The sequence below is a fragment of the Elephas maximus genome, chromosome 21, assembly GCF_024166365.1.
Source record: "Elephas maximus indicus isolate mEleMax1 chromosome 21, mEleMax1 primary haplotype, whole genome shotgun sequence".
Classification (NCBI taxonomy): Eukaryota; Metazoa; Chordata; class Mammalia; order Proboscidea; family Elephantidae; genus Elephas; species Elephas maximus.
Window position 1 is genome coordinate 60,921,491 of NC_064839.1, and position 16,639 is coordinate 60,938,129.

Below are 16,639 nucleotides of genomic sequence, written 5' to 3' on the forward strand. Positions count from 1 at the left end.
ACAGTGCTGGGCTTTCTCTAATTTTAATTAAGGTCAGGTGAGGCAAATTTTAGCCAGATGGGTTTTTTCAACTTAATTTTTTTGCTCCAAGAAACTGCCTCCTTTGGATCCATTCTCAGGGATCTTTGAAGAGTCAGCACTTTGTAAACACAAGGATGATCATTTTAGATTTTATGGCAAACTTTGATTTTTGAAGAAAGTCTTTGGTGAAACAATAGTTAAATAAATTTAAAGATTTCTTTTTTTTTAATTTAGATTTTTAGTGTTTTTTCAGTAGCTGGGAAACTTGTAGTCCTGGCATATTCTATAATATATGAATAAGGGTGCCTTGTATTAAAATATATATGATTTATTTCCATAACACCAATTGGGGCTTCTAAAAAAATTCTCGAATCAGATACTGACAAGTATGAGAGCAGTTCATAGTGGCTATGGGGTTGGTACAAGTGTATCTTCTTAATTAGAAGGTTAACAGTGGGAAACTCCTTGCTGTCTGTCCAGCTCCATTGTACCACAGCTTATAACCTCTTCTTGTCAATCTTTAAATTCACAGATGGAATGTGTATTCTACCTTATTTTCACTTCCATTAGAAATGGCAGTTATTTCACCTAAAAACTAAATGAAGTTGTTGGGTACTTAAACCTTCACCCCTGTCCCACAGAGATGCAACTAAAAAATATGTAAGCAAGAGCTCAAAACTGAATCCTGATTCAGAAAACACGCAGTGCTGCTTGGTCTGAGTCAATTTCTTTTCTCTTGGTGGGTTTATTTTCTAGGTAGTGCTCACGAATACAGCTCCTGCCCAGATGATGCTATTTTCCGAAGCTTGGCTCGAGCATACTCTTCTTTTAACCCAGCGATGTCTGACCCCAATCGTCCTCCATGCCGCAAGAATGATGATGACAGCAGCTTTGTAGATGGGACGACCAATGGTGGTGCTTGGTACAGTGTACCTGGCGGTGAGTGTCCATTTCTCTCTCTGATAGTGTAGTAGTGCTGTAAAATTACCATTTAGATCTAGAGAGTAACTTACATTTAGGGAATCTTTAATCCTCTTAAATCGTTAAGAAATAGATTGAACCTATAGTTCATCCATTAGTTTTCTACCTGAGTGATTACCACACATAGTTTTATTTTTATTGCGGATTTTTTAATCAATGCTAACTAAAGAGATATAGGGAGAGAACTGAAGACACTCATTGAGAAACAAAAATAAAAACAAAAACAAAAAACCCATTGCCATTGAGTTGATTCTGACTCATAGAGGCCCTATAGGTCAGAGTAGAACTACTCCATAGGGTTTCCATGGAGCAGGTTCGTGGATTTGAACTGCCCACCTTTTGGGCAGCAGCTGTAGCATGCTGTAGTTCTTAACCACTGTGCTACTGGGGTCCCCACTGGGTAGATAGAAATTGAATATTAGTAACTGTCCTGGGTTTCAGATTCTGGCTTTAGGGAATAAAACTAAGCCTCTTTATTGTATGTTAGCCATGCTTTTACTACCAGACAATGTACATTTTAGAAGACATGCTTTGGCCTTTGGCATATTCTGGTTGATATACCTTTTTTAAAATAGTGGGATAATAGGGACTATTTGAAGTAGAATTTTTAGTTTATATTCACTAATAGGCAGTATTAGATCGAGAAGCTCCTCACCATTTCTGGAGTCTGAAAAAGGAGAAAGCCATATAAGCAGGATGGCAGCTGAAGGAAGCACCATCCTAGACACCCTTGGCCGCTCTCTTGGCTTCCTCTGCCCCAACATGGACTTTACAGAGCTCTTAGGCCACTAGTAGTTGTAGAGTAATACTGCCTTCTGCCAGGGTGGAAGAATGAAATGTAGACATAGTGAAATGTTTTTGTTTTTTTATTTTCTCTTTGCTGAAGGACAATTTTTTTTTTTTTTTTTAAATAGCCCATCTGGAAATGAAATAGGGAGTTAGAGCAATGGCTGCACTAGCTAATTAAGAGTTTTGGTTTGTTTAATATGCTGAATTATGAGCTGAGAAAAATAGTCTTCCTGACACATGTCTCTTTCTCTGTCAATTTTGATTTTTTCATTTGGCTAGATCAGATTTAGTACTTTTTTTCTCCCCCTATAGCTTGAGAGAGGAGCCCTGGTGGCTCAGTGGTTAAGCACTGGGCTACCAACTGAAAGATCAGCCGTTGGAACCCACCAGCCGCGCTGCAGGAGAAAGACGTGGCAGTCTGCTTCTGTGAAGATTACAGCCTTGGAAACCGTACGGGGCAGTTCTACTCTGTCCTACGGGGTCGCTGTGAGTCAAAATCAACTCAACAGCAATGGGTTTGATTTATATAGCTTGAGAAATAAGGTCTAGGTGTCAAATTTAGGATTTAAACTATGCCAAAAAAATTATGTAGGGTGAAATTTCGTACTTTATATAAAAACTTTAGTAATTTTTTTTGACTAATCTTTCGTGCACAAAGATTGTCTCCAGAGTATCAAGTAACTTATATCAGTAAAATAATAATAATAACACTATTCATCTTAGTCAATGATTATATCCCACGATAATCAAACAAAGCAAGCTTTGAGTGTCTTTAGCTATTTAGGAAATGAGTAAAATTATTGTCTTAGGTTGCATTTCCTGGACGCAGAACCTGAGACAAAGACTTACTGAGGTAGTGCTCTTTAGGAAAAACCTTTAAGGAAGGGACGGAAACTGAGTAGATTAGAGTGTAGTGATGAATAAGGAAGTGGTCTCAGTTAAAGTCTAGCCTTGGCCTGAGCCCTTGGGTGGAGGGCCTAGTGCATAAATCACAGGCAGGAATGTCCCCCCTTGAGGCAAGGGGACCAGCCTTTGGCGGGGCCATATCAGTCAGTCTTTAACTGTAGGCTGCCTCAGAGAAGTTGGAGTTGGAGGGTGGAGGGTAACCTCCCAAGCTATCAACAATTTTCCATTAAAAGTGGATATCTTAAATTCTTGGCAGCCAACACAGCAATTGAGAAATGGCTCCATAAAACATTCTAGTGAAGGCAACAACAACATCCACTACTAATATGAATCAGATTCAAATAAAAATTGTTCTGGACGCAGAATCTTCTCTTTGGTGCAATTTAAAGTATTGCTAGCACCGCGCCTTGCACATAGTAGACACTCAGTAGTTTGTTGAATTAATACATGGTTAAGCGCTCGGCTGCTAACCGAAAGATCAGTGATTCTAACCCATGAGCTGCTCTGAGGGAGAAAGATGTGGCAGTCTGCTTCCGTAAGCATTTACACACTTGGAAACCCTATGGGGGCAGTTCTACTCTGTCCTATAGAGTTGCTATGAGTTGGAATCAACTTGATGGCAATTTTTTTTTTTTAATGTATTAACAAACTCCCAACCTCTCAGAGATAAATTGTGGTATCGGTTGACCTTAAGGAACAAAATAGCATGTCAGGTCATCTCACATAACTCTTAAAGTTCTTCTGTGATAGCAGGATTGGCTTAAAGGAATGTGCATCTCTTTACTAGGTCAATAGGGATTGATTCTCTACCTCATTGTCTTCCTTGAATCCCATTCTAGCAACGTGGAACTTGGCTGATGGTTGCTTTTAGGACATTACAGCAGCAATGCATTAAGTTAAATGATTGCTTAAGAACCTGAGAGAGTTTGAGATTTTATGGTAATAACAATCTCCCAAGCATGTTGTTGAATACCTATGGTAGGTGATTCCCACCAACCAAAATCAGTTACTCCTGAATTGACTCCTGACCCCATGCTTGTCAGAGTAGAACTGTGATCCACAGGGTTTTCAGTGGGTGATTTTTCAGAAGTAGAACACAAGGCCTTTCTTTCTTTTGCCTCCGGGTGGATTCGAACTTCCAATCTTTTGGTTAGCAGCTGATCATGTTAACCACTAACATTACCCAGGGACTCTTGTGGTTTCCCACAGGCTTCCCAAAATGTACTTGGTTGGTTTTTGCTCGTTCACTTGGTGTTCAGTTCAGTAGAGTGGGCCATGTAGAGTCTTAGTCACCACGTGCGCATTTTGATTTTCCCTTTGGTGCTTTGGCAGGAATGCAAGACTTCAATTACCTCAGCAGCAACTGTTTTGAGATCACTGTGGAACTTAGCTGTGAAAAGTTCCCACCTGAAGAGACTCTGAAGAGCTACTGGGAGGACAACAAAAATGCCCTCATTAGCTACCTGGAGCAGGTAAACACAGTCTCCAGCAGAAAATGGGAGATTTAAGAGCATTTAAAACTGGTGTACGATGGTCTGCAGAGAGGAGTCTAGTCCAGGTGGATCCATCTGACACCGTGTGAGAATGTCACATTTGGAAAACAGATGTTAGCAGTGGTTCAGTTAGGTTTTCATTTGTCATAGGTGTTGTGGTTCACAAAGATTCACTGAGAACTGATTAAGTTGGAGAGTTGTGAGGAAATGGGGTGGAATCTTGTTTTCATTCATCTTGTTCTAAGCAAAGACCACCCTGGGCCTATTAGGCATCACAGGACCAGAACTAGGGTGAGATAAGTGAGGCATTTATTCTCAGGTGCTGGTCCTGCACCTGCATGGAGGGCTTCAGACTGGTTCATTCTGGTTTGACCCCCTGCTGATAATTTGCATTTCTACCCCAGATATACTGAATCAGAATCTAAAGTTTAACATGATCCCAGAGTGATTCTTATGTATAAATCTCTCAGATTCTTATGTATACATAAGAATCTCCTGGGGATCTTGTTAAACTGTAGATTCTGATTAAGTACATCTGGGTGAAAATTAAAATTCTCAGCAGGCAGTTGAACTGAAGTGAAGCAGTTTGAAGTCCTGCCTACACAATCCTGAGAGTGAATGCCTCCTTAATTTTTGTGCCTTTGATGCCTCACTTGTCTCACCCTAGCCTCAGCTGGATCCCAGGTAATAATAATGATAAACCAAAAAAAACTCCATTGCCATTGAGTTGATTCTGATCATAGGGCTTCTAAGGAGCTCCTCGTGGATTCAAACTGTCAACCTTTTGGTTAACAGCTGTAGCTCTTAACCACTACACCACCAGGGTTTGATAGTTACATTTAAAAGCAACAACAAAGTCCATTGCCATTGAGTGGATTCCAACTCATGGTGACTGTATGTGTTACAGAGTAAGACTGTTCCACAGGGTTTTCTTGGCTGTAATCTTTATGGAAGCAGATTTCAAGGCCTTTCTTCCACGGAACCACTGGGTGGGTTTGAACCACCAATCTTTCTGTTAGTAGTCCAGTGCAAAGTGTTTGCTCCACTTACTGTGCACTTATTATTTTCCTAGGGACTTTCCAGAGGAAGTAAGATGGGGTTACTTAAATGGTTAAGTAACCAATGGTGTTCTCAAATGGTTAAACCCTTGACTACCAGTTGAAGTTTGGTGGTTTAAACCCACCCAGAGGTGCCTTGGAAGACAAGCCTGGTGATCTGCTTCCAAAAGGTCACAGCCTTGAAAACCCCGTGAAGCACATGCAGGGTCGCCATGAGTTGCAGTCGACTTAACGGCAACTAACAACAACAACAACCAGTTAGATATCAAAGAATGCCTTCTTAATACAATGATTTTAATTTTATTTCAATTTTTTTAAACAAAAATTTATTGAGCTATTTCCATGCATCAAGCACCATGAAAGGCACTGGGGCTACTGACTGCCCTCAAGAAGACTCCATGTTAGTTGGGGTTCAGAAGCATGAATATCCAATCATAAGGGAGGATGGTCAATGTTAATACAAGGGCTAACTACAAGGAGCAATTGTGGTACACAGAAGGGCCCCAACGCAGTTGTGGGAGTTCAGAAAAGTCTTCCTGGAGTTACACTATGAGATTTACGATAGTTGAGGCCATAAGGTCATCACTCTAATCAACAGTAAAAAAAACAAGTTCAGCTGTTGCTTACGTCTAATCTTAGTTTTTGAGAAAAAAATAAAAAACCCAAAGACAGTATAAAACAAAATATAACACAAATACATGCCATCAGGAAAGAAGAAAATGTTTGTCATATTTGTCCTGGCAAATGAATATGCACCCAGCGCATCTAATAGTTACATTGATTTATATAGAAAGAAGGTAAAAGAAGAGGGACCAGGTCATTGGCCCTGTTTTATGCCACTTGGAATGGGAATTGGATCGGTCCACAGAACCGCATGACCCACCCTGATTATGGCATCAGTGTTGTGCAAGCCGTGTGGAAGCATCTACAGTGGTATTTATAACGAGCTTCTAACACTTGCCTTAAAGAACATTCCAATTTATGGAATGAAAGGTTGATGAAAGATTGATGAAGCCTGCCAGAAGTTCTGTGTTGTAATTGTTTTCTTGATCATGAAACAGCATAGCGCTGATTAGGAACTGAACACCTGGGCCTGAAAAACATGCGGACTAGTTTACAACTCATGGAAAATAGGTGATTAGGAGATCTAATTCCGTACTTTGTTGAGAGGAAATCTCTCACGGAGTTTTAAAAAGATGTTTGCTGGAAGTAGAATTGTAGTTAATGAGGGTAGATAGTTTGCTAAGGAGAAGAGCCTCCCACTCAGGATAGCTTCAGAAGAACAGTCAAGTGTTTCTTAAAGAATGTTTCATGGGTACCTGCATCAGAATCATCTAGAGTTCGTGATAAAAAAGCAGTCCCCTGCCCCACCACTGAATCACATTCCCTGTGGCGCAGGACTTAAGAATCTCCATTTTCAGCAAACTTCCTGAGTGACAGTTAACTCCATGAGGGCTTGAGCACTGCTGATAGAAACAGTCCTAGCAACAAGGGAGAATCTCTTTGATGCTTTTTTTTTTTTTTTTTGCCAGGGTTGATTGAAATGTCTTGGAATCTGGGGAGAGATCATTACAGGAGGGAGAAGTGAAGTAAAACAGCTTCTCCAGTCACGAGCGAAATTCGAATGTCTATAATTTTGCTTGCAGATGTCATAAAGTGGCAGTGTTTTCCAATCTGCATACATATGGGATTGTTTGTCAGAACAGTTCTATTGAGATTTATTACTACAGTAAAAAAAAACCAAAAAATCTTTCAAACAGAGACGTCGAGTTACAAAATTGACATAGAGGAGATAAATATTTACTTGTATTTTTTGCTAAACTGCGTACTGTAGTCTGCCTTAAGTTTGAGAAGCACAGAAGAGTAAAGTCATGAATATTAACTGGATGTATTTGTGCCTAATACAGGCAAATTGTATGTTTTTGTAGTGATTGACTTATTTTCCAATGATGGGGAAATTTTAAACTTTCATTTCTTTAAGATTTATCATGTGAATTATATCAGGACTATATAGTGCCTGTAGATAAAGGACTTATGTATAAGTAAGTCCTATTTTTCAAGCCAAGATCTTTCTAAATTACTCTGAACAGTCCTCATGTTAAGGATTTTAAAATTTCTACTTTATCTCTGGCTTTCTACTCCAGGATACATGTGTGTATCCCTCCTCCTCCTCCTCTCTCTCTCTCTCCAAAATTACTCTGATCTGCAGCCTTTCTCTCACCAAGTAAACTTTATTTGGGAAGTCAGCTTTTCATGTTTCCAGTGGCTAAATATCAGTATCTTTTAATTTTGGTTGGCTAATTCATAGATAAAATATTGGGAATAAGTCAAAGAGGAGCGAGGATGGAGAGACTTTGTCGCACATACTTTGGGCATGTTATCAGGAGGGACCAAAGCCAAAAAACCTACTGCCGTCGAGTCGATTCCGACTCATAGCAACCCTATAGGACAGGGCAAAACTGCCCCGTAGAGTTTCCCCAAGGAGCGCCTGGCGGATTCAAACTGCCCACCTTTTGGTTAGCAGCGGTACCACTTAACCACTATGCCACCAGCGTTTCCATCAGGAGGGATCAGTCCCTGGAAAAGGACATCATACTTGGTAAAGCAGAAGGTCAGCAAAAAAGAGGAAGACCCCCCCAGTGAGATGAATTGACACAGTGGCTGCAACAATGGGCTCAAACACAGCAATGATTATGAGGGTGGCGCAGGGTTTCATTCTGCGGCACATAGGGCCTCTGTGAGTTGGACCAACTAGATGGCACGTAACAACAACAACAACAAAGATTTTAAGTGTATTTACTCTTTCTCCACTATACTAGTTGCCAATAAAATTATAATTCGTTATTATTGACAACATAAATACCTCTTTACTATTTGCAAACTGCCTTTAAAAAAAAAGAATTACGTGTTATTTTTATAGGGTTTTAGAGGTTTAGTTATTTTTTTAAACAAAAATAACAAATACAAGTGTTTTGGCTGGTAATCGGGGACATCTCTTTGTTAAAACATTATACCAGTGTAAAATATATTGTCTGATGATAAAGGGGAAATATTCAAATATCATCAGTAGCAAAAGAAAATCTATTTTCTGTGGTGGGGGGGAGCAACCCGAGCATTTGGGAATTTAGGGCATGTTTTGTTAAGCAAACTTAATGAAATGCCATTTGATATTCTGGAAGTAGTACTGAGCTTTTTAATCTGAGCAAGGTCAGACTGAAATAGACTGTCATTTCGAACATGTTAACCCACTTGCGTTACAGTTTCAAAATAAAGGAAAAAACCTTTTTTTTTTCTTTTTCTTAGTTTGCATTGCAATACTTATTGATGACCACAACTTAACTCAGGGGGATTATTCTCAGTGGAGCCCTGGTGACGCAGTGGTTAAGAGCTTGGCTGCTAACCAAAAGGCTGGCAGTTCAAATCCACCAGCCGCTCCTTGGAAGCCCTTCGCGGTAGCTCTGCTCTGTCCTATAGGATCCCTTTGAGTCAGAATCAACTCGACGTCAAAGGATTTTGTTTTGTTTTTGGTATTCTTAATTAGCAACACTTCCTTTCTCTCTCTAAATCAGTATCCAATTTTGAGTTGTGAGTTGCTGATCTTTCATGCCATTTACTTTCAGTCAAAATAATATCGCCACGGAGCTGAAATGCAGAAGTAATCAGAGGATATAGTCTTTTATTCAGAATGCACAGTCCTAAAGGGCTGTAATGTAATTTTCTTGTTAACTGACAGTGGTCACATAACGTACACACAGGCAACTAAATTTAAAAGAGGAAGTAATAAAATGTGTTGAAGACTAGAACTTTATAAATAAATGAGTTTTTTTTTTTTTTTTTTTTAATGGTTTGAAAGCTACTTCAGATTCTTTGACTCAGAACACTTCTCAGAGGCTACTTCTCGTTTGTCCATTACTGAGGAAAAGCTAAATATGCAAAAAATATTCAGTGGCCTTCTGGCATGTTATGATCCTTGAACAGTGGAAATCTGCAGTATTTTGCTAGAAAATAAGGAGAGCCTTGATATGAAACATATTTTTAGGTCGTTTCTTAATACCAACTTTGTGGATGCTCTTGACCGCAGATACACCGAGGAGTTAAGGGGTTTATCCGGGACCTTCGAGGTAACCCAATTGCCAACGCAACCATCTCCGTGGAAGGAATAGACCATGATGTTACATCCGGTGGGTATTCTTTGCCATGGTCTGAAGGTTCCGGCGTTACACACAAGAACATAATTACTTATTATCATAATTATAACCATTACAATATTCTAAGGAAAGCCATTAAATGCCTTATATCTCATTACACGTCGCTCCCCCAGCTTTGATCTAGTTAAGTTTTTGTGAGAGCGAGTCAGGTGGAGTTAAACTCAGGATTGCGGCTGCGTTTGGAAATCACATACAGCAGATGGCGCCCTTTCCTCAGCGATCTCACTTCATAACAGCGAGACGGTGCCCTACAGCGCTAGTTGTTGTTCTTCAGGCAAAGGAAAATTAGTTAAAATATCAGTGTTGTTCTAGTCTCTCTATAGAAGTGCTAACGAGCTGTGAATTGGTGGGCAGCCAGAGAGATCTGAAAGGAGTAGAAGAGATGTGTGTTTAGAATTTTTCATGCATTTCCTCATTTAAGCCATTTAGTAAATCCTCTTTTTATTCATGAAGAAACTGAAGATCAGAGAGGTTAAATGGCTTATTCAAGATTGCACAGGATAGGACAGGATTGAAGTGTGATGTTAGTTATTTCTAGGTTTAAAGTCCTATCTCCATTTTCTCAGCTAGGGCATAATGACATGTTTTCCTGGCAAATTCATCCACTATCAATAAACATACATCTAGTTCACTTTAATTTAACTGTCACTTGTTAGGGTCTCTTCAACAATAACAATATGTTTTTAGCTATAAACTTTTTACATTTTTTTAGACCGTGTACTCAATTAACCTTTAACCTTTTAATGGTTACTAGTAAATAAACCTACCACTCACATTTTCTGTACTTCCTGGGCCATAGGATGTCCTTCATGGAACATGGCACTGATATGGCCCACTCTAAATCAAAGTGATTAAATCAAAGTGATAACAATTTTATGTGCGGCAAGTGCAATGTTTATTTAGTATTTTTCATGTGTATTTTTGGAAAGTTGAGTAAGAGAGTTTATGGCTCATGTGTAATCAGGAAGTGTGATGAACTTCCCCAGCCATGGCGTCAATATGTACTGCATTTACGATGTGCTTCATGGAACATGGTACCGATATAGCCCACTTGCAATTGGCACCCCATTTTTTCCAATAATAAAAACAACCAACAAACTGTGTGTATCCATTCCATTAGTGAAAAAACATGGCATCACCCACAAATCCCCCATCTCCCCAAAAATATGTTCACCCATGAAAGGTTTACTTATTTCCCAGACCACTACTGTTTCTTAACCTCCATATCTACAGCTTGGATATTTTTTATCCTTAATGTCTGTGCTCTAAAACTCCATTTATTCAGTTCACTCCTCAGCCAATGATTAGACAGACCCACAAAACAAAAAATAATACACATAACTCAACCATGTATATGAGACTAAATGGGCACACCAGCCCAGGGACATGGACGAGAAGGCAGGAGTGGACAGGGAAACTGGATGAATGGAAATGGCAAACCCAAGTTTGAGAAGGGGAGAGTGTTGAAATGTCATGGGGTTGGCAACCAATGTTACAAAACAATATGTGTATTAATTGTTTAATAAGAAATTAATCTGTAAACCTTCACTTAAAGCACAATAAAAAATATTATGTTAAGTGAAAGAAGCCAGACACAATAAAACTACATATTATGTGATTCTATTAATATGAAATTTCCATAAAAAATTTATAGATACAAACAGTAAGACTCTATTTATTCATTCATTGAACAAATATTTATCAACAACCTACTAAGTGCCAGTAGACCTTCCAAACCAATATATAGAATCTGTGCCAAGTTATTGCTCCCTTTAGCCCTCAGGGAAAGGACTCCTGAAGATAAACCCAGACCTTGGTCCCCACTGAACACAAGAAGCCTCTTCTATCTGTTAATGCTAGCACGCCATACAGATATTTTCTCTACATTCCATGATGTGAAAAGTTTACGAAAATCTAACTGAGGGAATAAATATAGATAGAAAGGAAAACAGTCTGAGGAGAGGGCTTTCGGGCACTCCAGCTGCTTTTTAAGAGCAGGGTAATAAGGAGGAACTAGCAATAGAGTCTAAGGTAGAAAGAAAACTAAGTGTATTGTCCTGGAAGCCAAATGAAAAGTGTATCAAAAAATAAAACCACTTGATAAAAAGTATCAAGTAAGATGAAGCTTATGAGCAAATCATTGGATTTAGTAGTGTGGAGGGTCTTGGCAAAATTCATTTCAGTGGAGTGGTGGGAATCCGATTGTAGTGACACCAATAGAGAATAGGAGGAGAGACATTAAAGACGGAGAATATTGGCAAGTCTTTGCCGAAATTTTGCTATAAAGCAAATAAAGGAAGCACTAGGTGAAGACAGATGTGGGGTCTAGAGGTAGATTGGAAGATATGGTGATGGAGGCTTTTTTTTTTTTTCTGAGTGTTTCTATTTTCACAATTAAAAAAGAAAATATCAACTGAGTCGAAGATGTGTTAGAGCCCATATTAGAAAAAAGCAGAAAAGAGTGAATTTTCCACTAGGAAATCACTACTCGGAGCATGGCTCCCTACTGGCAGCTTTGGCATCACCTTGCAGGTGGTTGAAAATGCAGATTCTCAGGCTTCGCCCCAGAGCTATTAAATCAGAATCTGCGTTTTTGCCAAGATCCCCAGGTGGTTGCTGTGCACTTAAGTTTGAGAAGCACTGATACAGGAAAGTGAGAGAGCAAATGGCCCAGGCAAATGTAGAAGGAAGGCAGGGCAGCGCCATGGCCTGTGTGCGGTGGTGTTTGTGAACTGGAGACAGATCAGCACGGGTCAGGCTCAGAGCAGAAAGAGAACTGGAAATTAGGCAGGATTAATCGATTGCCAGGCACTTACAACAAGGGAAGAGGAGCAAGTAAGTTGAAGGCCTGTGTGTGAGAGAGATTACAATGGTGGGCCATGGAATCTTATCCATATTGGGAGGGAACCATGGATATGTAAGGGGTGAAAGAAAGTGAAAGGTCACTCTACTTTGCTTAAGAATTCTCTAGAGAACTTGTTGAAAATACAGTTTCTAAAAGGTGCTCTAGACCAACGTAATCTGGATCTTTAGAAATCTAAATTTCTAACAAGTGCCTCCGGAATTCTGATGAGGCTGTCTTTGGGCTAGACTCTGTGAAGATCATCCAGTGTTGACCTGGCAAGATGCCTGGCAAGAGTCAAACATGGTGCCCAGATGCTCTGACCTCACTGCTTGGGCACCTTGTGTATCTTTTCACCTGTCTCACTTCAGACATTCTTAGAAGATCCACCATCTTAAAAGATTTATTAGACAAGTTACATTGATATCTGTGAAATAGCTAATGAGGGCCTGTGGAAAGAGCTTCACACTCTCTTCACTGGGGTTTCATCAAATTCTATGTCCATCTGCTTTTAAAATAGGGATTCAAAGACGTTGAACTGAAGCATAGTGGGTATTTCGTAGATGGCGTAATTACGCATGTCACATATGCGCCTTGTGATTTGATGTTCTCTTTTCCTATAGCAAAGGATGGTGACTACTGGAGATTGCTTGCACCTGGAAACTATAAACTTACAGCCTCAGCTCCAGGCTATCTGGCAATAACAAAGAAAGTGGCAGTTCCTTATAGCCCTGCTGTTGGAGTAAGTAATCATAACCATAGCTAAGATTTCTTAAGCACTAAACATGTATCAGGCATATTTAAGTGATTTCTATTTAACCTTCACAATAACCCTATGAAGTTATTATCTCCATTTAACATATGAGAAAACTGAGGCATAAGAAAGTTAAGTAGCTTTCCCAAGGTCTCGCTGGATGATTCATTAACACTCAGTGTAAGTGACACTCACTGTAAAGCCCTGGTGGCACGGTGGCTAGTTAAGTGCCCAGCTGCTAACTGCAAGGTCAGTGGTTGGAACCCACTAGCTGCTCAGCAGGACAAAGACGTGGCAGTCTGCTTCTGTAAAGATTACAGCCTTGGAAGCCCTATGGGGCAATTCTACTCTGTCCTTTAGGGTCACTGTGAATCGGAATTGACTCTATAGCAGTGGGTTTGCCTTTACATTCATCATTTTTCAGGTTTTAAAGAGATCTCCAGCAAGAAAAATCAAATGAAACTTAAACTTTTGTGTACTGACCTTGATTTCACCTAAATGGTATACCATTTATCTTTTTATCTCTAGCACCTAGCATGGTGCCTTTGTTGTTGCTGTGTGCTGTGGAGTCAATTCTGACTCCTAGTGACCCTATGGAACAGAGTAGAACTGCCCCATAGAGTTTCCTAGGCTGTAATATTTATGGAACCAGATTACTAGGCCTTTTCTCCCATGGAGCAGCTGGTGGGGTCAAATTTAATAAATATTTGAAGAAATAAATGATGCCTACAAGTTAATTTTAGGCATCAACCAAACATTTATTAAGTGCCTACTATAAGCAAGGCATTATCAAAAAAACACATCTTAAATTTAAGTAGATCCCATTTATATTGCTAGCTAGGTTATGGTGATAAGACCAAAACTTCTCTTAGAGCAGGATTTACTACTATTTTTGTATTACATTACTGGGACCATGCAATGACCTCCGGGGTTTCCAATCGAAAGTCTTATTTAAAAAGAACTTATTGTATTTTTGTTTATGCACCTAAAATTTGGAGTACAAATGCTTGATTTTTGCAAATGAGGTGCCTTGAATTTTTAACTGGTGGTCGATTTTGATTGTATGTGTGTTACATTAGGTTGTGTATGTATTAAAGCCAGGCAGCAGATTTGGGCAAATGAAATCTGGCAAAAAGTAGCTCCAGAAACAGGTTGTAAAGAGTTCAACTATTTTGATCCTTAGGCATTCTAGCATGTGTTACATAAAATTGGTAGAGAGTTGTAACCACATCCCTAAATAACCATGAGTTCAACTAGCCAAATCAAGGAACTCTTATCTGGGATTGGGACTAAGCTATCTAGATATCTAGAGGACCTGAGGAGAACTGGTGTGGGGGTGGGGGTGGGGCTACATATTTTTAATAGTGTTTTATGCAGGAGTGTGTAGATTCTCCACAGACAAGTTAAAGAGAAGATAAAGACAGAAGAAGAGTTGAGTTCCTGGGCCACTGACTTGTATGGTAGTTTGGAGATGTATGTGATTCTGCTGCAAAAGACCTCTTTAGAGTGTTAAAAAGCAAAGATGTCACTTTAAGGACTAAGGTGTGTCTGACCCAAGCCATGGTTTTTTCAATCGCCTCCTATGCATGTGAAAGCTGGATAATGAATAAGGAAGACTGAAGAAGAATTGACACCTTTGAATTATGGTGTTGGTGAAGAGTATTGAATATACCATGGACTGCCAAAAGAATGGACAAATCTGTCTTGGAAGTAGTACAGGCAGAATGCTCCTTAGAAATGAGGATGGTGAGACTTCATCTCACACATTTCAGACATGTTATCAGGAGGGACCAGGTCCTGGAAAAGGACATCATTCTTGGCAAAGTAGAGGGTCAGTGAAAAAGAGGAAGACTCTCAAAGAAATGGATGGACACCGTGATTGCAACAACGGGCTCAAGCATAACAATGATCATGAGGAGGGCGCAGGATGGGGCAGTGTTTTGTTCTCTTGTAAATAGGGTTGCTATGAGTTGGAGCCGACTTGATGGCACCTAACAACAACAATAGTGATTCTATCGGTTTCTTTAACAGATTCAAGATTCTGTCGTTTGGAATACCAGAACTCTGAACTAGAGGTTTCCATATTCTTCCATCTGTTAAGAGAAAACTCAAGGTTGATGGGAGAAACTCAATGAGTAGTCAAAAGCAGGAAAAATAATTATCTCACATCTTTTTGGGGGTAAAAACACTGGGGCATAGGAATTGGGTTTCAATGTTCTCACAAAGCTATTAAATCAAAGCACAATTCAAGCATACTGGCTTTTGATTTTTTTCTTTTTTCCCTTCTGGAAGTGTCTTTTTTGTCTATCACTAGAGATTTTTTTAGGGTCTACTTTATTTCAGGTGACTGAATTGAGGCTATTCTATAAACTTTAAAATTGCTCTTTTTTTTTTAATTTCCATTTTACAAGTACACGTGAAGTTTGATAATATTTTCTTGATTTTTCTCTTTTAGGTTGATTTTGAACTGGAGTCATTTTCTGAAAGGAAAGAAGAAGAGAAGGAAGAATTGATGGAATGGTGGAAAATGATGTCAGAAACTTTAAATTTCTAAAAAGACTTCTAATCAGCTGCTTTCACTCTATCATATATAGCCTATTATGATGTAATATGGCCATTTTCTTCTAGGTTTTGTGCAGTTACTATTTAACATTGATTTATTTTTCATCATTAAGTATTAATCAGCATTACTTTAAATACATAATTAGACTGTTAAGTAAAAATATAAGGATGTGATCTATTTTATTCTCATATATAACATTCATTTTCCTACATGTATTATGCAAGGACTGTAGAAAAGTTGTAAGTGATCTTGCCAGCTTGAATTAAATGCAATATTCCACATGTTATTTACAATAAAGAACTTCTTGAGTAACTCTAGTTTTAAAAATTAGTGAAGTCATTCTAATTATAATTGGTGGTAATGTTACATAATGAATGCTGCTGAACAGATCAATACATTCAGCTTAAGGTTGTGGGCACTGTACTGCAAAGCTTAAATAGTTCAGTATAAATTGTTATTTGTCTCTTGTGCTGATTAACTATATAAGCATGACCCTGTTAATGCGTTTTTGATAGGAAGAAAGCATAAATGTTTACCAGGAAGTTTTATGAAAGGAATGGAAATTGATGTCTTACATGTACATAGAGGGACAACGCAGTTATATTATTCAGCCTGTTAACACTACTTCAAGATTTAGGGCTTTCTCTTGGTTGCTGATTGGCCCAGAATCGCATTCTAAATGAATAAAGGTGAAAAAAAAAATCTCTATGTTGTGTATTTTAATTCTCTATAATTTTTGGTCTAGAGTTGAGGTCTTGGGATGAAAAAAAAAAATTCCCTTGATAGTGGTTTCTCCTTTCTCCATTTCTGACATTTTAAAATTTATTAATTGTCTGCTGTATGCTGTGCATTATGCAGGCTCTGTGTATATCATGGTGGAGAAAAGATTATCATTCCATGTGCTTATGGACCAGCTGTGGACACAGGCTTTAAATAAATATGCATACAAATTAATATGTAGTTACGCATTGTGATGAATGGAAAGGCAAGAAAGAATAATGTGCTGAGGGAAAGAATGACAGAC

General features: G+C 38.9%; 1 protein-coding gene across 1 annotated transcript in view; it reads left to right on the top strand.

Moving 5' to 3' along the window:
* CPE (carboxypeptidase E) overlaps positions 1-16,329 on the top strand; it is a 127,794-nt gene extending 111,465 nt beyond the window's left edge. Inside the window, exons 5-9 of the mRNA XM_049864906.1 lie at positions 778-960; positions 4,030-4,169; positions 9,330-9,429; positions 12,922-13,040; positions 15,508-16,329. Coding sequence (XP_049720863.1) covers positions 778-960; positions 4,030-4,169; positions 9,330-9,429; positions 12,922-13,040; positions 15,508-15,606 — 641 coding nt within the window. The 3' untranslated portion in view covers positions 15,607-16,329. The remainder of the gene's footprint in view (positions 1-777; positions 961-4,029; positions 4,170-9,329; positions 9,430-12,921; positions 13,041-15,507) is intronic.
* The last annotated feature ends 310 nt before the right edge of the window (positions 16,330-16,639 follow it).